The sequence below is a fragment of the Sminthopsis crassicaudata genome, chromosome 1 (assembly GCF_048593235.1).
Source record: "Sminthopsis crassicaudata isolate SCR6 chromosome 1, ASM4859323v1, whole genome shotgun sequence".
Classification (NCBI taxonomy): Eukaryota; Metazoa; Chordata; class Mammalia; order Dasyuromorphia; family Dasyuridae; genus Sminthopsis; species Sminthopsis crassicaudata.
Genome location: NC_133617.1, coordinates 28,277,708 through 28,304,615, shown reverse-complemented (window position 1 = coordinate 28,304,615; position 26,908 = coordinate 28,277,708). Strand labels below are relative to the sequence as shown.

The 26,908-nt window shown below is 40.7% G+C and overlaps 1 protein-coding gene across 6 annotated transcripts; it reads left to right on the top strand.

Annotated features, from left to right (window-relative positions):
* On the top strand, window positions 1-26,761 carry SDSL (serine dehydratase like). 6 transcript variants are annotated; one of them, XM_074297051.1, is made up of 11 exons: window positions 12,697-12,915; window positions 13,588-13,924; window positions 14,157-14,211; window positions 14,353-14,545; window positions 15,773-15,812; window positions 19,429-19,568; window positions 22,822-22,910; window positions 24,261-24,488; window positions 25,326-25,450; window positions 26,013-26,233; window positions 26,321-26,761. In XM_074297051.1, exons 4-10 carry the CDS (start codon window positions 14,363-14,365, stop codon window positions 26,204-26,206), a joined length of 999 nt encoding a protein of 332 aa, XP_074153152.1. In that variant the 5' UTR covers window positions 12,697-12,915; window positions 13,588-13,924; window positions 14,157-14,211; window positions 14,353-14,362; the 3' UTR covers window positions 26,207-26,233; window positions 26,321-26,761. The 6 variants fall into 6 exon arrangements, with proteins under 6 accessions (XP_074153107.1, XP_074153135.1, XP_074153152.1 ...); XM_074297014.1 differs by having other exon boundaries at window positions 12,698-12,915; window positions 14,344-14,545; XM_074297034.1 differs by lacking the exons at window positions 12,697-12,915; window positions 13,588-13,924; window positions 14,157-14,211 and adding exons at window positions 39-107; window positions 11,425-11,514 and having other exon boundaries at window positions 14,344-14,545.
* The last annotated feature ends 147 nt before the right edge of the window (window positions 26,762-26,908 follow it).

The following is a 26,908-nucleotide window of genomic DNA, read 5'->3' as shown; positions in this document are numbered from 1 at the left end:
GAGCTGAAGGTCTAAACTCCAGCAGGACGTTTGAGTCAGGTTCTAGGGGCCAGCAGCCTGAGGACCGAGTCGGAAGGGAGGGCCAGCAGGAATCAGTTTGCAGTGAGGTAAGCCAAGCCCTAGGCCTCCCTGGGACAATCAGGGAGAAGCTTGAGGGCCCCTGGGCTGTTTTTATCTCTAGCTCCAAGAGTTTCACCCAGTGTTTGGTACATAGTAAACACTGAATAAATGTTTGTTGACTGACTGTTTGTTGACACCTGACTTCCAGAGAGAGAATGAAAAGATGAGGGGAGAAGCTTGGCTACCCAGAGGCTATCAGAGAATTTATTTTATTATTAATGTATTATCAACAAAATGTTTATTATTAATATTTAATTAATTATTATTTGTGATGTCTAGAAAATAATAGAACTCTTCACTGGTGATGGGGAAGCTGGGAAAGCTGGGAAAAGATGAGGGAAACTTTGGGCCTGAGGATGGGGCAGGAACTATCCCCTTTTCCCCACTCCGTGAGACAGAGGCCATTTGGAGATTTATTTGTAGAAAGGAGCCCCATCCCTGGTATCCACTGGAAATAAGTCTTTATTTTTCATCCCTAATTTGTGGGACTCAGAAAAACAGGGAAACCGGGGAAGTAGGGGCTAGCTCAAAGCCTTCTGCTCAGTGTTCTTTGTGTCCAAAAAACTGGGGAGAGTAAGGAGGCAGGTGGTTCTGGTATCCACAAGTGTACCCCGTAGAATGGTCCATGATTTAATAGATACTTTATTGGGATAAATGCTAATGACTCTTTTATAACTCTATAGTCACTTTCTTTCCCTGTGCTTTAGTTTCCTTTTTTTTAAACAAACGATAAGGTTTTGGACCTGATTACCAACACTCTATGAAATATTAAACTGACCCCTGGATGAACTTGTATTTTAGTTCCTGCCTGTATTTTATACATTTTAGAATCTTTTTTTTTTTTTTTTGGTCATTACTCCTCTGGGAGGGAGGAAGGTGAAATGTTCTTATCTTCATTTTATCGGGTCTCCTAGGAGCTAAGTGACCAAAGGTCTGAGGCAACCAGAGTTCCACAGATTTGCTAGGGCTCAAACCAGGAACTTCTGTCAGGGCTTTTTCTTTCGCCGTATTTTAGGAGACAGTGAAGTGAGCTCAGGAGCCTAAATTCAAATTCTGCTTCTGGGGTTTACTGATTTTTTTTCCCTCAGTCATTTCAGTTATGTCCAATCCCATTTGGCAAAGATAGTGCCATGGTTTGCCATTTACTTCTCTAGCTCATTTTGCAGATGGGGAAACTGAGGCAAATAGGGTTACACAGTTAAAAAGTATCTGAGGAGGGGGCAGCTAGTTGGGAGTACCAGCTCTGAAGTCAGGAGGACCTGAATTCCAATATGACCTCTGACACTTAACACTTTCTAGCTGTGTGACCCTGACAAATCACTTAACTCCAATTGCCTCAGGGAAAAAAAAGTATTAAAAAAAAGTATTTGAGGATGGATTTGAACTCAGGAAGAGCAGCCTTCCTGACTCCAGGTCCAGAATTCTAGCCACTGTGCCACATAGCTGCCCCTTGAGGCTTACTACTTATTAGTAATTTTAATTAGAACTAGATCTTTATCTCTCTGGGTCTCAGTGTCCTGATCTGTAAAATGAATGAGCTAGATGGGCTAGACGGCCTCTGAATCTGTGACCCGACCTCCTCCTACAACCTCCAGTTGTTGATTGAGATAGCCCTTTACCTCTGAATCTGTGATCCAAGCTAAGGGGCTCCTCATGCTGAAACCTGGCAAACCCATCTGAGGAAAGCCTCAGCTATTCTGAGAAGCAGTAAGGGACAGGGGGAATGAGAACATTAGGGTCAGCTTCCCAACTCTACCATGTATCCCACCCCATAATTAGGGAGAGTCTTTTTTCTTTTTCTTTTTTTAATTATTTTTTATTTTCTTTTTAATTATAAATTTTTTTTGACAGTACATATGCATGAGTAATTTTTTTATAACATTATCCCTTGTATTCATTTTTCCAAATTATCCCCTCTCTCCCTCTACTCCCTCCCCTTGATGACAGGCAATCCCATACATTTTACATGTGTTACAATATAACCTAGATACAATATATGTGTGTAAATCCCATTTTCTTGTTGCACGTTAAGTATTAGATTCCGAAGGTATAAGTAACCTGGGTAGATAGACAGTAGTGCTAACAGTTTACATTCACTTCCCAGTGTTCCTTCTCTGGGTGTGGTTGTTTCTGTCCATCATTGATCAACTGGAAGTGAGTTGGATCTTCTTTATGTTGAAGATTTCCACTTCCATCAGAATACATCCTCATACAGCATTGAAGTGTACAGAGATCTTCTGGTTCTGCTCATTTCACTCAGCATCAGTTGATGTAAGTCGGAGAGCCTTTTTTCTCTGTCCATAACATAGGGAGAGGGGCTGAACCTGTGATTTCATTGGCAGAAGTAACTCTATAAGTACTGTTAGGGGTCCTCTTTGGAGCACTTGCCCCCGGGCCAAATTTCAGAGATAGGACTTGAACGCAGGTCTTTGGGGCTTTTTAAAGAGACTGAATCTTTCACTAATTATACTTTATATACATATACATATATATACATACATACATGCATACACATATATACACATATATATGGTTCTGCTCCATCAGTTAAAAAAAATATGATTGTAGATGGTTATCTTTTATTTTGATTAGGGATTTCCTTCTATCATTCAGAAATTCTAATGCTATTGTTAACTCCCAAGTGAATTTTGAGTTTTGTTAACTGAAAAGGCAAGGAGGATCATGGGAGCAAAGATTCAGAACTAGAAAGGACTCCTTAGTGGGGGCATACAAAGACATAAATGAACCAATCGTTACTCCCTCACAAGCAATGAGGAAAGACTTTGTATTGAAGATAGTGCTTGAAACGATCTTGAAACAATTCCAAGAGTCATACTAGAAAGGGAGGGCACTCTAGGCAGGGGGGGAAGGTCTTTGCAAAGGCGTGGAGGTTAGAGATGAATGTCTTCTATCAGGTACAGAAACAAGGTCAAGCTGGCTACACTACAGACTGTGTATGTGGGGGGGGGAAGGTACAAATTTATCTATTGCAAGATAAGAAGAGGGCAGCTTGTGTGAAAAACAGGTTTTTATATTTAATATTAACTAATAGCTTGCTTATTAAATTGATGGTGGTTATTTTCACCACTGGCTGGTAGCCTGTCAAAGTGGTTTTGATGAGTTGGGGGAAGAGATGCGCTCTACTGAGGTCAACCCTTTTTTTCTGAGGTTAATTGAGAATAATATGGCCTAACGTTTACATAGGGCTTCTTTTCAGAAGTTTGTAAAATGCTTTATAATCATATCAATGATCCTAGGAGGGAGGTGCCATTTTCCAGATGAGGAAACTGAGGCAATCAGGGTGAAGTGACATCTTTGGTCACACAGCTAGAAAGTGTCTGAGACAGGCCCTGAAATCTTGTGTTCCTGACTCTAGGTCCAGTACTTTGTCCACTATGTCCCATAACTTCCTCGTGACTGATAATTTTGTCATTCAGTCATTTCAGTCATATCTGCCTGTTTGTGACTGCACTTGGAGGTTTTTTAGTAAAGATATTGGAATATTTTGCCATTTACTTCTCTGAACTAACAAAAATTAGTAACCTACTTTTTATTTAGTATATACTATGTGTCAGGCACTATGCTAAGAGCTTATATATAATGCTACTGTGTGTCAGACACTATGCTAAGAGCTTATATATAGTGCCTACTGTGTGTCAGGCACTATGCTAAGAGTGCCCACTGTGTGTCAGGCACTATGCTAAGAGTGCCCACTGTGTGTCAGGCACTATGCTAAGTGTGCCCACTGTGTGTCAGGCACTATGCTAAGAGTGCCCACTGTGTGTCAGGCACTATGCTAAGAGCTTATATATAGTGCCCACTGTGTGTCAGGCACTATGCTAAGTGTGCCCACTGTGTGTCAGGCACTATGCTAAGAGTGCCCACTGTATGTCAGACACTATGCTAAGAGCTTATATATAGTGCCTATTGTGTGTCAGGCACTATGCTAAGAGTGCCCACTGTGTGTCAGGCACTATGCTAAGAGTGCCCACTGTGTGTCAGGCACTATGCTAAGTGTGCCCACTGTGTGTCAGGCACTATGCTAAGAGTGCCCACTGTGTGTCAGGCACTATGCTAAGAGCTTATATATAGTGCCCACTGTGTGTCAGACACTATGCTAAGAGTGCCCACTGTGTGTCAGAAATTATGCTAAGAGTGCCCACTGTGTTCAGACATTATGCTAAGAGTGCCCACTGTGTGTCAGGCACTATGCTAAGAGCTTATATATAGTGCCTACTGTGTGTCAGTCACTATGCTAAGAGTGCCCGCTGTGTGTCAGGCACTATGCTAAGTGTGCCCACTGTGTGTCAGACACTATGCTAAGAGTGCCTACAGTCAGACATTATGCTAAGAGTGCCCACTGTTGTCAGGCATTATGTTAAGAGCTTATATGTAGTGCCTACTGTGTGTCAGGCACTATGCTAAGAGTGCCCACTGTGTGTCAGACATTATGCTAAGAGTGCCCACTGTGTGTCAGGCACTATGCTAAGAGTGCCCACTGTGTGTCAGGCACTATGCTAAGAGCTTATATATAGTGCCTACTGTGTGTCAGTCACTATGCTAAGAGTGCCCACTGCGTGTCAGGCACTATGTTAAGAGTATAAGAGTATATATATCACCTATTGTATGCCAGACATGATGCTAAGAACATATATATATTATACATATATACATAAGAACATATATATATTATACATATATACATAAGAACATATATATATACACACACAAATACACATATAGTACCTACTGTAGTATGCCAGACCCAATGGTAAGAGTTTTATAAATACTATTTCTTTAAATTTTTTTTTAAATAATAGCCTTTTATTTTCAAAAACATGCAAGGCTAGCTTTCAACATTCACCCTGCAAAACCTTGTGTTCCAAATTTTTCTCCCTCCCTTCCCCCAGAGAAGGGAGACAGACGGACGGCAAGTAATCCAATGTAGGTTAAAGATGTGCAGTTCTTCTAAACATACATGAATACTATTTCGTGTGAGTCTCACATGAAGCCTGTGAAGGAGGTGCTATGATTATCTCCATTTTATAGATGAGGAAACAGAGGCACAGGGAGAGGTTAAGCCCTGTATCACACAAGCCCAGCCCTGCATTCCCTTCCCTCCATCCTTCTGATGGGCTGTTAGGTCCCTTAGAATACAAAGAGATGAACAAAAAATTGAACAAGAGCAAAAGTTGCCCCTTGGGCGACCTTCTGACGTCTACCCAACCATTCACTGGGAAGCCCCATGACAGGATTCTGGGAGGGTCAAAGGGATGGAAGGGATCTTAGGTACCATCTGGTCCAACGCGGTCATTTGCAGACAGAGTGGGGCTCCGGATGCTTCACTGACTTGCCCCCGGTCACACAGGTGGTCAGCTGAAGAGCTGGGGTGGGGAGGGGGCTGTTTTCAATCTGAAATACCCAAGGTCATCTCCCCCTGAAAGTAAACAAGGTCAAACTCCAAGGAGCTGGAACTGACCGGTTTGGACCAGAGGCCAGCCTGCGCAGTGGTTCCTGTTTGGCCTGGGTTCTCCTTCTTGGGGGCCACAGCCTGTCTTCCTGGGCACTTACAGCTTGCCTTGGAGGTCAAATGTCTAGGAGATGCAGGGCTCCATCCAGTGGTCGATTGGGCATACTGCAATGGAGACTGGCGGCTGGGAATTCCTGGGGCCTGTAACAGGGAGCCTTCCTGGTCATAGTGCTATTGGGAGGGGGACTTAGAACAGGGGATGTCAGAGCTGGGAGGTGCCTTAGAACAGGGAATGTCAGGGCTGGAAGGGGGACTTAGAACAGGGGATGTCAGAGCTGAGAGGGGAACTTAGAACAGGGGATATCAGGGATGGAAGGGGGACTTAGAACAGGGGATATCAGAGCTGAGAGGAGGACTTAGAACAAGGGATATCAGGGATGGAAGGGGGACTTAGAACAGGGGATGTCAGAGCTGGAAGGGGGACTTAGAATGGGATGTCAGAGCTGGGAGGGAGCTTAGAACAGGGGATGTCAGAGCTGAGAGGAGGACTTAGAACAGGGAATGTTAGAGCTGAGAGGAGGACTTAGAACAGGGGATATCAGAGCTGAGAGGAGGACTTAGAACAGGGGATGTCAGAGCTGGGAGGGAGCTTAGAACAGGGGATGTCAGAGCTGAGAGGAGGACTTAGAACAGGGAATGTCAGGGCTGGAAGGGGGACTTAGAACGGGATGTCAGAGCTGGGAGGGGACAGAACAGGGGATGTTAGAGCTGAGAGGAGGACTTAGAACAGGGGATGTTAGAGATGGGGGAGCCTTTAGAAGCACATTAATACTTATACTTAACTGAAACTCAGAAGAGATCACCTCCCCAAGTTTGTTAGGGTTTGTTAGGGGCAAATATTGTCCTCCAGTTGTTCTGGAGATCATGAAGTTCAAGAGGATGGCTGGATGAGAAATGACCAGGTGGCTTCTTGGGACAGAGGGGTAACTCCACCTTCAGGATGGTTTCAAGTCAGGAAGGACAGAACCGGGACTTCGGATCCTGTTTGATCACATTCCTCTGAGCTCAGGGATCAGATCTTCTCAAGATGAGAAAGTTGGAAAAAAGAAGTCAATTCACATCAATTCAATAAATATATTAAACACCTACTATGTGCCAAATACTGTGCTTACTGCTGAGGACACAAAAAAGGAAAAAAGACATTCCCTGTCCTCAAAGAGTCCCAAGTTCTACATCAATTAATAAGTTATTGATCATAATCAATAAATCAACATTTATTAAGCACCTTCTATGTATGTGCCAGGCACTGGGCTCAGCACTGGGGAAACTGGGAGAGGCAAAAGCCAGCCTCTGCCTTCAAGAAGATCACAATCTAATGTCACAAAATCTAGGACCAAATCTTGCCTCTGTTTACTTGCTGAATGACTTGTAGGCTTCCATTTTTTCAAGATTTTGACTAGCAAGCTCTGCATCTTTCTGTGACTTTCCCTTTTTTCTCCTCCATCTCTCCAAATCTGGTAGCTGAGACAAGAACGTGGCAGGCTCCCAAAGAGGATTTTTTTCATATAGATTTTGGTCGACTCTGACAATTACACAAACAACCCTTCCCCAAAGTAAATTCCCTGAAAACAGTCAACCAAAACCATCTAAAAGAGGATTTCTGAGGGACGGATAGCACAAATCTATTTCCTTTTTTATGGTTTTCCCATCGTCAGGAGGAAGGATGCTCTTTAATTAAAAGGTATCAGTGCTGTTTACTGTCTTGACCTGAGTTTTGGTACCCTATGGGACAGTAACATTTATAGTTATCTTTGTAATTATTATAGACACCTTTATAGTTATCTAATCTGTCTTTTCCTGTTTCTGATTTCTTCTTCTTCTCTGAATCAGTTCACATAAGTCTTCTCACTCTTCTCAGAATTCTACATAGACCACATTTCTTGCTGTTCCAAACCAGCTTTGTTCGCCTTTCCCAGCCTGGGATCCCCTAGGAGAAGCAATTTGGAACAGTGGGGAAAAGAAGCAGTTCCGAGAGTCGGCAGAGACATGGATTCAAACTTCATCTTTGATATGTGCTATCTCTGTCTCAAGCTAAAAGTTGCAGATCTGGCACTCATCTTCATCAAGGGGAAAATTTTCTTTTCAGGAAGCTCTCCGGAGGAGTAGGATCAAATAACTTGCTTTGTGCAGTAAAGTAACATGCTGGGACTGGAATCAGGAAAACTCACCTTCCAGAGTTCAAATATGGCCTCAGACATTTGCTAGCTGTGTGATCCTGGGCAAGTCACTTAATCCTAATTGCCTCAGTTTCCTTATCTGTAAAATAAGCTGGAGAAGGAAATGGGAAACCGCTTTAGTATCTTTGCCAAGAAAACCTCAAATGGGGGTCAGATAGAATTAGATATAATTGAACAACTCAACAATAATGTGCCTGATATTTTCTTCAAAGGCCAGCCAGCCAAATTTCTATTTTCCCCAGGAAGCCTTTCTCAATTCCTCTTATTCTAGTACTTTTCCTCTGCTGATTATCTCTAATTATCTTGTATGTAGTTTATTTGTAGATAGTTGTTTGCATGTTGTGTCATTCCTATTAGAATGTAGCCTTGCTTTGTATCTCAAATGCTTGCAACAGTGCCAGGTACATAGTAGGTACTAAAAAAATTATCAATGACTGACTGAGTCCTGGGGAAATAAAGAAAGGTAAAAAATGTTCCTCTTCTCAGGGAGTTCACATTATAATGAAGGAGATGACCTATAAGCTATCTTCAACCCTCTTACTCTTTCAAAATGTACTCCAGTGACAGGTCCCAGAAACAATGCTATGTTCTAGATTAAAAAGTCAGGCATCCTGGGTTTACTCATGGATTGTGGGACCTTTAATATCTCTTTGGGATCCAAGATCCTGGAAAAGAGATACTAGGATATAGGTGTCTAATAGTTCATAATAGCCTTATAGATCACCCCAAAGTCAATGTTCTTGCTTTCAATGCAAGACTTTTAATTTTTAAAAAAATGATGGCTGCTCTCCACACCCAGGGCTGTTAACACATCCACCCTGTTTTGAGCCCAAAGGAGAGGGCCAGCATTTGGAGTGATTAAACTATTGAGTTCAAATCATGCTTTTCCTAACTACCAGCTCTTTAACCATAGTTAACTCACTTAACCTCATTAAATCTCAATTTCTTCCTCTATAAAATGAAAGTATTAGATGACTTATAAAGTCTCTTCAATATCTATAAAAGGAGAAAAATTATAAAAAAGAATAGGAAGACTTTCCTCATTATTCTTTTTACAGTTTCTTTCTCCTTTTCTCTATATTTATGAGGAAGGACTCTCCTCCATTCTTTTTATAATTTCTTTCTCCTTTACTCCATCTTATGAAGTTTTTTTATTGAAATTCTTTATTTTCAAAACATATACAAGGATAGTTTTTCAGCACTGGCCCTTGGAAAACCTTCTATTCTAATTTCCCCTCCCACTTCCTAGTGGGAAGTAATACAATATGTGTTAAACATGGGAAAATATATGTTAAATCCAATATAGACATATATATTTATACAATTATCTTGCTGGTGTTTATATTGGGCCTATATCCCAAAGAGAGCATAGAGGAAGGAAAAGGACCCACATGTGCAAAGGTGATTGTGGCAGCCTTTTTTGTAGTGGCAAGAAACTGGAAAACTGATGCCCATCAGTTGGGGAATGGCTGAATAAGTGAAGGGATGTGAGTATTATGGAATATTATTGTTCTATAAGAAATAATCAGGAGGATGATTTCAGAGAGGCCTGGAGAGATTTACATGAATTGATGCTAAGTGAAACGAACAGAACCAGGAGATCATTATATACTTCCACAATAATACTGTATGAGGATCAATTCTGATAAATGTGATTCTTTCCAACAGTGAGATGATTGATGCCAGTTCCCATGATCTTGTGATGAAGAGAGCCATCTGCACCCAGAGAGAGGACTGTGGGAACTGAATGTGGATCACCACATAACATCCTCACTCTTTTTGTTGTTGTTTACTGGCATTTTGTTTTCTTACTCATTTCCTTTCTTTTTTTGATCTGATTTCTCTTGTGCAGCAAGAGAATTGTATAAATATGTTTATATATATATATTGGATTTAACATATATTTTAACATGTTTAACATATTAAACTTGCCATCTAGGTGAGAAAGTTGGGGGAAGGAGGAGAAAATCTGAAACACAAGGCTATGCAAAGGTCAATGTTGGCAAATTATCCATGTATGTTTTGAAAGTAAAAAGCTTTAAAAATTAAAAAAAAACCCCAATTATCTTGTTGCATAAGAAAAATCAGATCAAAGAGGGGGAAATGAGAAAAAAAATTTAAACAAATCACAACAAAAAGAGTGAAAATGCTATGTTGTGATCCACTCTTAATTCCCACAATCCTCTTTCTGGGTATAGGTGGCTCTCATTATCACAAAACCATTGGAACTGGCCTGAATCATCTCATTGTTGAAAAGAGCCTCATCCATCAGAATTGATCATCATATAGTATTGTTGTTGAAATGTATAATTATCTTCTGATTCTGCTCATTTCACTCAGCATCAGTTCATGTCAGTCTCTCCAGGCCTTTCTGAAATCACCCTGCTGGTTGTTTCTTACAGAACGATAATATTCCATCACATTCATATACCACAATTTTTTCAGTCATTCTCCAACTGATGGGCATCCACTCAGTTTCCAGTTTCTGGTCACCACAAAGAGAGCTGCCACAGACATTCTTGCACATGTGGGTTCCTTTCCCTCCTTAAAGATCTCTTTGGGATATAGGCCCAGTAGAGACACTTCTGGGTCAGCTGCACAGTGTGATGGCCCTTTGGACCTAGTTCTGAATTGCTCTCCAGAATGGTTGGATCAATCACAACTCCACCAACAATGTATCAGTGTCCAGTTTTCCCACATCCCCTCCAACATTTATCATTATTTGTTCCTGTCATCTTAGCCAATCTGACAGATGTGCAGTGGTACCTTTGTGAAGTGTTTTAGTCATGTTGGGCACTGTGCTAAGTTTTACAACTATTATTATCCCATTTGATCCTCATAACAACTCTGGGAGGTAAGTGTATGATTATCCCCATTTTACAGAGCAGCAAACTGAGGCAAATTGAAGTTAGGTGACTCACACGGGCTCCGAAAGCTAGTGTTTGAGACTGAGACTGAGCTTAGATCTCTCTGACTCCAGTCCTGTTGCTCTGTGCTCTATGGTGCCACCTAGTGGCCGCTAAAACCCTTGTACAGTTATCCCTTCTATATCTCTATTTTCCCCATGGGGTTTCCATGTTTTCATGTCAGCATAAGAAATAAAATGGGAATTTTGAGGGAGTTTCGTGGAAACCACAGATACACTTAATGCCAGAAGATGACATAGAGCCGACAACTAAATACTCAACCCACATTTTGCAGTAAGGTGCTGTAAATAACCCATAAAAGAAAATGAAAAAAATTCAGGGTTTTCTGATATGAAGGGAGGCTCAAAAAATTGTTGAACTTCCCAGATTGCAGATTAATGTGCCTCCAACCCCAGAGATATGGAGGGGATGACTAATTGCATAAATTGTTCTAGTTTTACTTACTTTACATTGAATCAGTTCATATCCATCTTGCTAATTTCCTTTGAAACGATTTCATGATTTGTTACAAATTAATAAATAATGGTAATATTAGTAGTAGCAGCTAGCATGTATATATACATTAAGGGGAGAATACAAATTCTCTCTTATTTTATCTTCACAATAATCTTGGGAGGCAGGTGCTATTATTAGCCTGATTTTACAGGAAGATGTAAATTTCTCATTTTAGATGAGGAAACTGAGGTAGAGGGGAGTTAAATAACTTTTCCTTGGATTTGAACTTCCTGGTTACAAAGTATCTGCGGTGACATCTTCCCCAGTAAGTGGATACTTCTTTGGTTTTTAGTTGGGAACTGCTATGAAAAGAGTTGCTATAAAGGTTTTTGTACATAGGGGTATTTTTTTTCTTTCTTTGATCTCTTTAGGGATATGAACCTAGAAAAGGTACAGTTGGGTCACAGTTTAGTGACGTTTTTAAGTCACTTTTTTAGTCACTTTTCCAAATTATTTTCCAGATCATCTGGATCAATTCACAGATCTACCAATAATATATTTATGTATATTAATGTATCTGTTTTCCCTTAGCCCTCCACAATTTGTCATTTTTTGGTCACATTTGTCAGTCTGCCAAGTACAAAATATGACCTAAGAGTTGCTTTCATCAGCATTTCTCTAATTATTAGTGACTTGTAACATTTTTTTCATATGACTATTGATAACTTCATTTTTTTTTCTTTTGAAAACTGCCTATTGACAGATATCCTTTGTCTTCTTATCAGTTGGGGGAATGCCTTTTGTTTTAAGTATGAGCCGATGCTTATATATCTTGGACATGAGACATGAGAGAAACTTACTGCAAAGCTTTCCCCCAGTTATCTGTTCTCCTTCTAATTTTAACTGCATTCGATTTGCTTGTGCAAAATCTTTTCAATTTCATATAATCAAAACCATCCATTTAATTTTCTATGAATCTCTCTGTTGCCTGTTTGGTCATGAATTATTCCCCTATCCAAAGATCTAAAAAGCTAATTTTGTCCTTGCTCTTCCAATGTGCTGATGACGACATTTTAAAAAGTCTAAGTCATGTAGCCTTTTGAAGTTTCTCTTGGTATCCACTATGAGATGTTGGTTTAAAGCCAGTTTCTATCAGACTGCTTCTTTCCAGTTTTCCCAGCAGTTTTTGTCTGATTGTGAGTCTCTACCCCAGGAACTGGGGTCTTTGGGTTGCTGAAAATGATGCTGCTGTATTTGTTTGCCTCTGCATGGTGTGACCCTGATCTGTTCCGGGGATCACTATTTTTAATCAGTTCCGATGATTTCTTTGTGGTATAATTTGAGAGATAGAACATGTAGGACCCCTTATTTGTGGGAGCTGGTTCCTCCTCTTCCTTGGTCTGGGTTCTTGGCTCCTGGTGTTGATGGGGGATGGGAGACCTTGCTTCTGGGCCATTCAGATCTCTGAGCAGAAGAGGCCACATAGGGGCTGAGGCTGTGCTTGAGTCACAGGGGAGGGACCAAGGCTGTGGGAGAGGGAGCTGAGATCTGGAGTCTGTGGGAAGCAAAGAATAAGAGTTGGTCTACAGCTCCCCCTGAAATGGGAAGGCAGCCCAGGGGGGCGGATCAGGAGACTTGGGACTGAAGAGGTGCAGAAGGAAGTCTCCTAGGGACCCCAGGACCCTTGGATTTTTCCTGACCCCTGCAGTGATTGCTGAGCAGAGCGGTCAGTCCTTTATTCCTCAAAATTCTTTCTTAATTTGTCCTTCTTCCTTCTCTCGCATCCCTTCCCTGTTGTTGTCTTCTTCTGAACTCCCTTCTTCCCCTCCCCCTTTGCCTCTTTTTCTCTGTCTCTCTGTGTCTCTTTTTTTCAGTCTCTGGGTGTATTTGTTTCTTTCTCTGTCCCTGTGTCTATCTGTCTCTCTCTCCCTCTCTCCTTATTTCTCTTTCTATCTCTCTGTCTCTCTCCCCCTCCCTCTCTCTCTTCTCTCTCTCTCTTTCTTTCTGTCTATTTCTCTTTACCTCTATTTCCCTCTGTCTGTCTGTCTGTCTGTCTCAGTCTGCCTTTTTTCTCCTTTTCTCTTTTTCTGTATCTCTCTGTCTTTTTACCTTTATTTCTCTTTGTCTCTCTCTGTCTCTCTCCCTCTCTTCTTTCTCTTTTTATCTCTCTCTTTTTCTGTCTCTCTTCATCTCTATTTCTCTCTCTGTCTGTCTCTCTGTCTGCCTTTGTCTCCTTTTCTTTTTCTGTATCTCTTTGTCTTTTTTACCATTATTTCTCTTTATCTCTGTCTCTTTTGTATCTTCACTACTGTCTCTCTTCTTGCTCTCTTATCTCTCACATCTCTTGCTTCTAATATCTAATGATCTTTTTTTATTTCCCCTTGTCCTCTACTCTTAGATCAGAGGCACTGGCACAGGCACTAGACCCGTGATTTCATGGATGTAGCGAACTCTTAGATGAGGAACTTCCTCTGCCAATGTAGGCTGGCACTTTCTCTGAATCTTACAGTCTTATACTCTTGGAGAGTTTCCTAGAGCAGTGAAAGGTTAAATGATTTGCCCAGAATCACATGGCCAGTATGCTGAAAGGCTGAACTGGAAACCAAGTCTTCCCGGCTTAATTAGAGGCCAGTTCTTGGAAGGAACTTTGAGAATCATGCACTCCAATGCTCTCAGTTTTTAAAGGAGGAAATTAAGATCTAGAGAAGGAAAGTGGCTTGCCCAGGGACACACAGGTAATAATCAACAAATCTAAGATCTAAACTGTCTCTGGTGCAGTTTTGCTCCAGTCTTGATTCCATTATCCTATTGCCTGGTTTCTATTCCTTTATCTGTTTTTTTTCCTCCTGCATTCTTCTATACTCTTTCTCTTGGCTTTTCTGTTTTGCTTCTCCTGACTTTCCATGTAAAATCAGAGGATCCTAGAGCTGGAATAGAAGTTGGTAGTCTCTCATCCATATTTTACAGGGGAGGAAACTGAGACTTGGAGAGTGGGGGTACTCTGGCCAAGGCTACCCAGGCAGTAAGTAGCTGCATTGTGATTGGAAAGATCCTGAAATGGGCTGAGCCAGGGACATTCTTTTTGTTGTTCATTGGTCCCTGCCTGGTGTTTGGAGGTTCCATTCTTAGTTGACTTTTTTTTTTTTTTGGTCAGGTTTGATAGGTAGGGCTCCATGATGGATGGTTCTCAGAAAAAAGGTCTGGAAGAACAGAAGAAGCACCTCCACATTGTCACTCCTCTCCTGGAAAGCTGGACACTCTCCCTGGCTGCAGGTACCACTGTCTTTCTAAAGCTCGAGAATATCCAGCCGACTGGCTCCTTCAAGATCAGGGGCATAGGACACTTCTGCCAGGAGGTAAGAGTGTGTGTGCTGGAGGGTGGGGCTTTGGTCTGGAGGGCACGTTTTAAGGTGTCTAGGCAGGAAGGGAGAAGTAAAGATTGTGGGTGAGAAGAGAAAGAAGCTTGACATCAAGGGATGTGGGAAGGATGCCTGCTTGGGTGCATAATTGGAAGGGGGTGTTTAGAGCTTCTTTTGGTCCAGTTAGACTCTCATCCCAGAGGTGAACTGACCTGGGACAGAAGGGTTGTGATGTCCCTTAGGATCTGCTTCCTAAACAGGCTGGGAAGCTAGGATTAGGAAGCTGTGTGGAAAGTATGGAATGTCTAGGGATCTAGATCAGGATCTCTTCTTCCTCAGAAAAGAGTAGAGAGGTCAGATTCCTTCCAAGTTCTTCCAGTTCTCTTCTCTACCCCTGCTAATGCCACACTAAACAATGAGAGGACTTTGGTGTAAATCCCAGCCCAGCCACATAATCCTTGTGTGATTCTGGCCAAGTCATTGAACCTTTCTTGGTCTCATTTTTTTTTAATATTAAATGGCGGAGGTGAGCAAGATGAGCTCTAGACTGATGACTCTATAAGTACTACCTATATCACACTGAATAAGTCACTTTATCTTTTTAGGTCTCAGTTTCCCATTTTTCCAACTGTCAAATAAAGGGGCTAGACTCAGTGGTCTCTAAGGTGCTTTGTAGCTTGAAGCCTATGATACTATGATCCCTTTCCTCTCTTGTGTTCCCTGGGAGATTAGGGACCATTTATGAGAAATCACTTTAGTCTATGTCCTTGAAGCTTAAAACGATGCTCTCCATGCATATTTGAGGTAGGGAGAAAGATGGTTAAAAAAAAAATGAATGGGTGTTCCTATGTATACAAAATTATACTTCTCCGATTTGCAAGGAAGAGGCCTATAGTTCTATACTCTATACCATTAGACTTGGGTGATGTGTTAGTTTTACCTGACTTTTCATTTTCATTTTTTCTTTGTTTTGGTATAAGAGATGGCTCTCTGAGTAAAGGAGTGGGAAAGGATATATTAAAAAAAAATAAAAGTAATATAAAAACAAAAGATAGAATTAAAAAAAAAAACCTCAGTATGTATATTTGAATTCTTCATGGATCCATATTTGTATATGGCTGGAAAGATCAGTATCTCATACAAAAATTCTACAGGTTTCCACATAATTGTACATATTCACTGACAAATAAGATATGTCTGGTTCTTCCTCTCTTCTTTCTACAGGTGGCTAAGAAAGGTTGCAAACACTTCGTGTGTTCCTCAGGTAAGCCCATCCTTCTTATCTGAGTCTTCTTGGGCATCCTGAGAATGAAGGGGTGAGTAAGAAGTGGGGACTCCTACAGTGTCTACAGAACTGGAGTCTGGGGGAAGGAAGGGATACTTTATAGATTTCTCCTTATTCCTTCAAAGGCTTAGGATAATAGAACTGGGGAAGGAGGGGTTTGTGGGTAATTGGACAACTGGCTGGGTTTGAGGGGAAGGGATGGGGGAAAGGAATTGGAAGTAAGCCATTTTGAGGAGAGACTACAGGAAATTGATGGAAAGAGATGTTGAGTTACAAGGATAATTTGGAAAGAGAAGTTAAAGAAAATTGGAGGAAGATCACAAGGTGAACTTGGGTAAGAGAGTGGAGAGTAGTTTTGATATTTATTTATTATAAATGATTCAGAGCAATACATATTGTTGTTTATAATTTGTGATTCTTTTGACAATTTTTTATTCTTCTCTTTTGATCACTAACACTGAGGAATGGCTCTTAGTTTTGTTTCATTTGTGTTAATTCCCTACATATCATGCTAGATAGATCCTTGTCAGAGATATTTGTTGCAAAGATTTTCCCCAATTAATAGCTTTTCTTTTTATTGTAGCTCATTGATTTTGTTCATGCTAAAACTTTTCAATTTCATGGTCTATTTTAAAAGCTCTATTTTGACTTTTGTTGTCACTTCTCTCCCTTATTTGGTTAAAAATTCTTGGAGAAAGGTCTGAAGAAAAAATTTAGGAAAAAAATCTGGAGAGGCTGAGTAGAATCTCAGAATGGGAAATGATCTGCAAGGTCATCTCATTCAATGGATCCCTAGCTAAGAATCCCTTCTAACAACATGCTTATCAAGGAGCATTCATATCTATCCTGAAGACCTCTAGCGAGGAACACATCACTACCTCCCAAAGCAACCCATCCCACTTTTGAATAACTTTTATTCTTAGGAAGTTTTCCCTTACATTGAAATGAAATGTATCTTGCTATAATTTTCTCTCTTCTATTCTACCTACTTCTAGGGTTGAGTAGAATGAATCTAATCTCTTAGAATGTGAGGACTGGGTTTTTGGGGGCTTTATTTGTATAAATGTGCCTGGTATATAGTAAGCACTTAATAAATATTTGCTAACTTTTGATTGACTCTTGACATACCTTCAGATTTTGAAGATAGATATTATCCTTCCCACATCACAGATCTATTCTTCCTCAGAATAAATATTCTTAGTTCTTCAATTCACTCTTACATAGTATGGTTTCATCATCATCATCATTTTGGGCTTCCTTTTGTGGATGATCTCCAGTTTGTCAATAATCTTATTCAATAGTGTTCAAAACTGAACACAAATACTGCAGATATGATCTAGGCAGAGTATAAAAGGATCATTGTAAGGGTCCTTAAAATGGGCGACCATGGTGCAACAGGAGATTGAGTGGTCTAGAAGTAATCTCTGTGGATATAGGACTGCCCTGTGGGTGGGATCCTGGCCATATTGAGATAATGTGTGACAGCTCTCTCGCTGGTTGGCTGTGTGTGTGACCTCACAGGCCCTTTATAAGTCCATTGCAGGCAGCAAGTCGAGCTCTTTAACCTGGCTCCCTAGCCTGGGGTAGCCGAGCCAAGCTGATGGATAGCTGAGAGAGGTAAGGAGTTTGGTAGTGAACACGTGAATCTTCAGACCAGGTGTTCACTAAGGAGTTAACAAGTCAGGGCATTATGTAAGTAGGTATAATAAAGGCTTTTAAGATAACACGTGGCTGCTCTTGAGTGTGCTACCGGTTATTAAACTATAGATTCAAGAAATTGTGGCCAGAGACCTTTGAAGGCCTCAGAGGAGGCAAGCCAGGTAGAGTTGACACTGCAAAGGTCAGTGGTCAAAGGTACTCTGTTGGGCCTAGGGCAGACTAATAATTGTAACTGCCAGGAGGGCATGTTACAGATCATCATATCTCTTCTGTTTTGGACATTTGGGCTCTTTTATTGTAGTTTAAGAAAAGCTCAGGGGCAGTGGATAGAGCACCAACCCTGAAGTTAGGAGGACCTGAGTTCAAATCTGGTCTTAGACACTTAACACTTCTTAGGCAAGTCACTAAACCCCAATTGCCTCAGGAAAAAAAAAGAAAGGCTCAGGGAGGCATTTAGAAAGAGGATTCACGTTCTTCTTGAAATCTTCACATTCAAGACTTCTTCCTCCACCTCACTTCAACTATACACAAAGGTAGACATATTCTTGGTCTTGCCATAACCCACAAATTCCTCTTCCATATTCATGAATTCTGAATTTCCTAATCTGATCATAATCTATTAGTCTTCCCCCTTCTTTTGGCTGTTCTTTGACTAGAATGGGATTCCCAATCCCTTAAGCCTTCATTCTCTTCCAGGCTAACATTCCTACACTAGCTACTCTTCTCCATCCCACATTATTATAACCTGATCTAGTTCAATCCAACCATAAGTTACTTGTTACCTTATATCACTGATTGTGCCCTACCAAGGCTCAGCCTTGCATCACTCCTGACATACACTGTCTTTTCACTCACATGTGGCACTGAACGGAGGTGGAGAAGATTATGCAACTGTACTGTGTGTCCTAGCAGTTTATATCAAATTTTCTTTAAAATTAAATATTAAATCAACTTGACCCTCACTGTCACCAGACAATCTTTTTATTCCTTTCTAATTAACTCCCTATCCCACTCATCATATTAGCTTTTCTCAAATTGATCAGGGCTTCCCTTCCTCCTACCTTGCCTGAGAATCATGGGTTCTATTTTACTGAAAAAAAAAATGAGGTCATAACAACTAAAAACCTACTTTCTATGAGAAACTTTTCACTATCTGTTAATTCTTACACCTCCTTTCACTGATTCTCTTCATTCAATCATACACATATAACTTCTTTGTATAAAACTGTTTACATGTTGGGTTTCTCCCATTAGACTGTATGCTCTTTGTGGGAAGGGATATATTTTGCCTGATACATCAGTAGGTGCTTAATAAATGTTTATCAATTGTGACTGATAAGAGGAAGCTGGAATAGAATTGGGAGGAAGAAAATGTGGTACAGTAGGAGCTAGGTACTGTTTACATGTTGCATTTCTCCTAGTAGACTATATGCTCTTTGAAGGAAGGGATTTATTTTGCTCAGTGTTAAAGTGCCTGGCACATAGTAAGTGCTTAATAAATGTTTGTAGAGTGACTTGACTGATAGAAAGAAGAGAATTGGGAGGAAGAAAATGTGGTATGGTAGGAGCTGGGTTCAAATCGTGATTCTTCTACTAAACTACCTGTGTGACCTTCAAGTTCCAGGTTTTCTCAGTTTCAGATTCTTCATTTGTAAAATGAAGGAGTTGGACTAAATCTCTAAGGTCCATTGTAGCTTGAAATACTGTGATGCTTTGATTCCAGAGTGTTGGGTTGATATGGGGGACAAAACACTGAATACATGTGGACCTAATAGCTCCCCTTTGGGAGACATCTTAACTCCCATACTCACCCCTTTTTTAAGAGTGTTCTTTACCAAAATGGCAGCTTCCTTCTTGACCCTCTTCTTCTCCTATAAGTGCATGCAAATGTCAGACTAACTATGTATGATCCTTAATCCTTTCTTTGCTTCCACAGGGGGAAATGCAGGTGTGGCTGCTGCTTATGCCGCCAGAAAGCTGGGCATCCCCGCCACTATTGTGTTGCCCAAGGGTGCCCACCCAACTCTTCTCCGGAGGCTGGAGAGAGAGGGGGCTGAGGTGCAGATGGTGGGAAAGGTAATGGAAGGTTTCTGCAGAGCATAGCCCACCGGGAGGGTGGGAGGCCCTGGGGGCAAATGGACTCTTTCTCCCTCTTATCTCCTCAACCTCTTTAGTCTTAGAAATATAATAATGATCTTTTATTGGGCTTTTGTGTGTAAACAACTTCTGGTAAGTTAACTCCCTGTACTATAGCAGAGTGTACCTGTCTTGTAACCACTAGTCTTAGAGAATTACCAGGGGCTCCTGACACTATAGGGTCACACAGTCAGTATGTGTCAAAGATGGGACCTGAAGCCAGGCCATTCTGACCTTCAGTCCCATTTTGTATTCGTGACTCTCTTAGAATTACATTTATTAATATAACCATAACAAATATTATAATTAATACTGTAATAATGGCCAACATTTCTATACCTGAAGGAATACAAGGTTCTTTCCTTCTAATTTTCCTATTATTTAAGTCCTATATCAACCGGAGCAGGTGAATATTACAAGAATTACTATACTATATACTATACTGTACTATACTATTACTATATGTAGAACAGATGATCTTCCCCTCCCTATCCATGGTTAATCCTCTCCCAGCTTTGCCTGGTCTTTGGTTCTGATGCAATAAGGTCATCTTTTCTATCTTTCTGCCTCTGGGTGAGAGAGAACACTTCAATTATTCCAATTAAAATGCATCTTTGTGTATTTATATTATTTGTGTATTATATCCTTCCACTGACCTCTTCTTATCTCTTTTTTTTTTGGCCAGGGCCACTTTCCAGGGTCAGATCACACAAAAAGTTCATGACTACTAATATCACACTTATTTCTAAATAACACATGGGGAAAACAGTGACTGTTGAAGTTAGGTGGCGTCCTGGATTTGGAACCAAGATCTGATCCTGAATCTGCCTCAGATACTTCATCATTGTGTGACCGTAGTTCACTTTCCTAGTTCTTCATCTATGAAATGGAGGGATTCCTTGAAATGGCTTAAATCTCTAAATCTATGATCCTTAAATAATGGAACCTTTTAAAGATCCACTTAACTCACTGAGGTTATAAATTGCAAGACAGTAGTTAATCTTCAGTGGTGGATGGAATTTTCATAGCTTGTATTCGTCAGAGGGAAGTTCAGAATATCCTTCTCCAGTACTGTCCTCACTATACCATGATGCTTTCTATTTGGTCTACGAAGCCTTGAACGGGGCTGGGTGCTGAGTAAATGCTGAGTAAATATTTGTTGAACAAACAAGCAAAACATTTGTCAGTTTCAGGAACGATTTTTCTAGCCAATTTTTCGAAAAAAGTTACTGACGTTTTCTTTTTGTCACAGAAAAGTTCCTTTTTGTTTGATGTTCTGTTTTTCAATCGTGTCTGATTCTTTGTGACCTCACTTGGGGTTTACTTGGCAAAGATACTGGAGTGATTTGCCATTTTCTTCTCTAGCTCATTTTTACAGATTTGTAAACTGAGGCAAACAGGGTTAAATAACTTGCTCAGGAGCACATGGCTAGGAAGTGTCTGAGTCCAAATTTGAATTCAGGTCTTCTTAACTCCAAGCCCAGCCCTATATTTGTTTTTATATCATTTTTACTTCCCAGAGTTTTTCCCCACTGTCTCCTAGAGGACCATCTCCCCTCTCCCTCATGAATATATATATATATATACACATACACATATATATTGTTTTATCTTTTTACATATAGATTAACTTTTAAAATACACATTTCTTTGTTGTTTGTTTGTTTTACTCTTTCTTTTTTTAAATTATATTATTTTTATTGACAACATATATGCATGGGTAATTTTTCAACATTGACCCTTGCAAAAACTTCTGTTCCAACTTTTCCTTTCCTTCCCTCCATCCCCTCCCCTAGATGGCAGGTAAAAGACAGATTTCTTTATGAATCATGTTGGGAGAGAAACATCAGAACAAAAGGGAAAAACCATAAGAGAGAAAAAAACAGAAAAAAAGTGAGTTTAGCATGTATTAATTTACATTCGATCTCCATAATCTCCATAGTTTCTTTTTAGATGCAGATGGCATCACTTTTTTTTTCTTTGCTGAGGCAATTGGAACTAAGTGACTTGCCCAGGGTCACACAGCTAGGAAGTATTAAGTTTCTCAGGCTATACTTGAACTCAGGTCCTCCTGACTTCAGGGCCAGTACTTTATCCACTGTGCCATGTAACTGCCTCACCTCTTTCTTTTTTAAACAAAGTGTAGAAAAAAGAAAAATAAACACCTGTTTGGAAAAACTAACACATCAACCAAATCCAACAACTATAGGCAGTGCTCTGGACTCCTAGTTCTTTTCCTCTGCAAAGAAGAAAGAGAAACTCTTGTAGATTCTCTTCTTTGAACCTAAGATTTGTCATTATAACTTCACTCAGTTTGTTGCTGTTTTTCTTCATTGTTACTTTTTTCATCTGTATTATCTAACGTTATCATGGACTTTGTCTACCCAAATTTGCTCACTTCCTTTTGCATCAGTTCATAGAATTCTTCCCATACTTCTCTATATTCTTCCTGTTCATTGCAGCACAGTAACTAACATTCTATTCCATTCATATACTATAGGATGATTTAGAAATGGGGAAAAAGCTGCTACGTTTCTTTCTTTTTTTCTGATGAGTTTTTTTTAATTAAAGCTTTTTGTTTTTCAAAACATATGCATGGACAATTCTGCAACATTAACCTTTGGAAAACCTTGTGTTCCAATTCCTCCCCTATCCCCACGCCTTCCTCTACATGGCAAGTAGTCGAATATATGTTAAACATAGTAGAAATATATGTTAAATCCAATATATATATACACATTTATACAATTATCATGATGCACAAGAAAAAAAGAGAAGCAAAATAAAATGCAAGCAAACAACAAAAAGAGTGAAATGCTATGTCGTGAACCACACTTAGTTCCCATAGTCCTGTCTCTGGATTGCTACACTTATTTCTACTTATTTTGGGCCCTAAGTCAGTCTAGTCTGTATTAGTGGAGGAGGGGTGAGAAGGAACATTTTGGGGACACAGTCTGAATATTAATGTTTTTGTAAGATAGGATTTCCAAGTGGCTTTAACCACTTTAGAGTCTGAATCCCTGACCCAGGCACTACTTTCCCCTTCCCTCTTATTTCTCATTAGCCCTGATTATATGATTAAGTTACAAGATCCCATTCCCCGATTATTTTGTATATTTTCCTCCTTGCTGTCTTAGATTCTTAATAAGCTTCTTTTTAAATTCATTGATTCTTTCTATACATTTTCTTGTAGGTGTGGGATGATGCTAATTTGAAGGCCCAGGAGTTGGTCAAAATGGATGGTTGTGTTGAAGTTCACCCCTTTGACCATCCACTAATCTGGTGACTATGGATCCCTTCCCCCCCTCCCAGATCTGTTCCTTAAACCTCCAACATTTGGGTCCTGGGAAGTGTCTTATTACTTTTCAGATTATCCAAGGGGATTCTGACACTTTTCGTCCTTCTTTTCTTTTTGCCAACATTAAATTGTCCCAAGAAGGGGGATTTGGGCTGGCCATAGAGCCAGTAACTTGAGTGTCGGAGCACCAGGTTATGTTTTTATGGTTCTACTCCTGATTGACAACAAACGTGTGTGATCATGAATATGATTCTTGTACCTGAGTCTCAGTTTTCCTTTTGTAAACGAGGAAGGATCACTAAGGTCCTTCTCAGCTCGGATATCCTCCTCCTCATCACTAACATTTTATATCACTTTAGGATTTGCGAAGTGTTTTACAAACATTATCTTATTTGATCCTAACAGCAGCCCTCGGAGATAGGAGCTTTTCTTATCCCCTTTAGACTGTAAGTTCCTCGAGGGCAGGGAATGTCTTTCCATTTTTAATATATATATCCTCAGTGCATCATGTTTTACACAGTACCTACTAGCATGTAATAGGTACTTAATAACATGAGCTTAATTATGTATATAGAGTAGATGGTTCATAAATCTTTATTGATTCACAGTAGGTGCTTAATAATATGTGCTTAATCAAGCACATAATAAATGGTTCATAAATTTTTAGCAATTCACAGTAAATGCTTAATATTATGTGCTTAATCAAGCACATAATAGGTACTTAATAATCCTTATTGACTCACAGTAGGTGCTTAATAATATGTGCTTAATCAAGCCCATAATAGTTCTTCCTAATAGTAGGTGCTTAATAATATGTAATTAATCAAGCACATAATAGGTGCTTCATAAATCCTTAATGACACAGAGTAAGTGCTTAATAATATGTGCTTAATCAAGGACATAATCCTTAGTGACTCATAATAGGTGCTTAATCAAGCACATAATAGGTACTTCATAAATCCTTATTGACTCACAGTAGGTGCTTAATAATATATGCTTAATCAAACACATAATAGGTGCTTCATAAATCCTTACTGACTTAGAGTAGGTGCTTAATATGTGCTTAATCAAGCCCATAATAGAAGTTTCATAAATCCTTATTGACTCACAGTAGGTGCTTAATAATATGTGCTTACTCAAGCACATAGAAGATGCCTCAAAGTTTTGACAAACTGATTTTTTACAAATATGGAAACAGAAGCAGACAGAGTGATTTTCCTAGAGTCACAAAGGTAGTAAATATCTGAGGCAGGATTCTGATTCCATCAGATATGCCCTTGGTGGGGTGGTGGTGATGGTGATGGGGGCCTTTTTCTTCTTGCCCTTGTCTCTAGGAAAGGCCACGGCAGCATGATTCATGAATTGAAGGAAACTCTGGGGACCCAGCCTGGTGCCATTATCCTCTCTGTAGGAGGGGGGGGCCTCCTGGCTGGTGTTGTGGCGGGAATGAAGGAGGTGGGCTGGCAGGATGTGCCCATCATCGCCATGGAGACCAGGGGAGCTGACTGCTTTAACCAAGCCATCCGGGCTGGGAAACTTGTCACCTTACCTGACATTACGAGGTAGGCATTGCCGGGCTTTCAAGGGGCTTTGTTGATCCCAAAGCATCTGCCAGCTAACGGTCCAGAGTTTTATGTTCCAGAGATTCTCCTTCTCCATCTGAGTATCACAGTCACTCAGTGTTATGGGTATCTAGAGCAGGGGAAAGGAATTGTGAGTTCTTGGTGAGATGTTATTGGAGGGTTGGCTTGAGTCTGGAGAGATCTACAATAATGGGAGTGGATGCATGGAAATGAGACAATGGGGATAAAGGAAGCCATCTATATTGGAATAAACCCTGGACTTGACTCAAGAGATCTAGCTTTGAATCCTAGTCCTGTCCCTATGACCTTGGGAGAAATAATTTCCTTTCTTTGGACCATCTTGGGTTTACTCATCCATAAATGGAGAGACCCTGAGACCTTCCAGGACTAGATCTATAAGCTTAATGTCAGGTTCCTATGTAAAAGAACAACAAGGTAGATGATGTCTAAGGACTTCTGGGATCCTGGCTTGGGTAGTGATGACTAAGGACCTCTGAGACCCTGGCTTACATGGTAATGAAGAGGGGAAAATACCCTAAGGTATTTTCAAAGGCTCACAGTGGTGGAACTTCAGAGACTATCCATTCCAACCATCTCATTTCACAGTTAGACCAAGAGCATTAAGGTGACTTGCCTAAGCTCACACAGCTAATAAGAGGCAGAGCTGGGCTTTGAACCCCCATGTCCTTGGTCTCCAAACACAACCCCTTTTCCACTGTCGTACACTTTTTTATGATCTGTGATCTGTTTCTTTCTCACATATGGAAAGAAAATGTCTCCAGTCTTCCATTAGAATTCATTTTTTTCTCCCTCCAGCCTGGCCAAATGTCTGGGTGCCAAGACAGTGGCTGTCCGGGCCCTGGAGTGTGCCCAAGAATGCCAGATCATCTCGGAGGTGGTTGATGATAAGGAAGCCATAGAAGCCATCGAACGCTTCCTTGGTGAGTGCAATGGGTAGGTTTACCTGGCCTGTAGGAGGATGAGGCGGCCATTCAAGTCCATCACCTGAGGGCCTTTGAGAACAGCCCTTTACTCTCAAAATATTTCTCTGCAATTTCACCCCAGTCCTGATATTCCACTCTTATCACTTGATCCCTTAGATTCGGCCTTGCCTTCTCCATACTTGTCCTTCACACCCCAGCCTTTCCAGGAAATAATAATAGCTAGCATTAAATAGTGTTGCCCAATTATAACAATTTGATTCTTGTAACCTATCTACTATAGGAGGCAGATGCTATTATCAAAATCATTTTCCAGGTGAGGAAACAGACTAACGGGTAAAGTGACTTGCTCAGAGTCTCACAGCAGATAAGAATAGGATTTGAATTCAGCTTTGGTGATGTCTCTTCTGCATCATCTAACTATCAGCATGGGCCATGACATAGGGCACTCTTGAGGAAGCAATGGACCGCATGGTACCTTGGGCTAAGTCCTCTCTGGATCGTTATCTCTATTTCACTTCTTTTCCTGCATCCTTCTTCTTGTCCTTCCTGTTGGCCACAGATGATGAAAGGATGCTGGTGGAACCAGCCTGCGGGGCCGCGCTAGCTGCCATCTATTCCGGCTGCCTGCATCGTCTCCAGGCCGAGGGCCGCCTCAGTCCCTCACTGGGCTCCGTAGTGGTCATCGTTTGTGGTGGGAACAGCATCCATCAGGCTGAGCTGAAGGCCCTCCGAGCCCAGCTGGGGAGGAGCTGAGTGGCTGGACCAGGAGGCTCTAGTTGGGTATGCAAGTCAGAACCAGGGATGATGGGGTATTGGTGGGAGGGGGAGGTAGCCTTGAGAGATTGGAAAATGCTCTTTTCCTTTCAGGATTAAACTCTCCATCGTACTTCCTGAAGCTGACATGATGCTCTCAGCAAGTACCCCTGGAGAAAGTGACATGTGTAACCCCAACCTCCTCCCAGAATCTGCACTAATCACTCCAATCTCCAATATTTCTCTCTTGTCTAACTGTTTTCTTCTTCAGCTCTTCAACTAGACTCCAAGCAGGCATGTGCCTTATATGTTTGCATCAACCCTCTCAACTCAGTCTCCCAAGACTAGCACGAGACTAGTCCTAGCAGATACTCAATAAAAATGCCTCAGTTCGAATTGAGTTCATAGAATCTTTGAACCCTAGAATTCTAAAGGCCCTTAGAGATCATCAGATCCAACTACTTATTACAAAGAAGGAGTGAGTTCCTCCTTGACTGAAATACTGTTAATGACTCCCTATTGTACCTCTAATAAAGTGTTGTAGTTATTCAGTCATTTCACTTGTGTCTGACTCTTCATTTTTAATTTCCTAGGCAGAGTGGTTTGCCATTTCCTTCTTCGACTCATTTTACAAGTGAGTAAATTGAGGCAAAATTAAGTCACTGCCCAGGGTCACACAGTTTGTTATTATTACCGGAGACC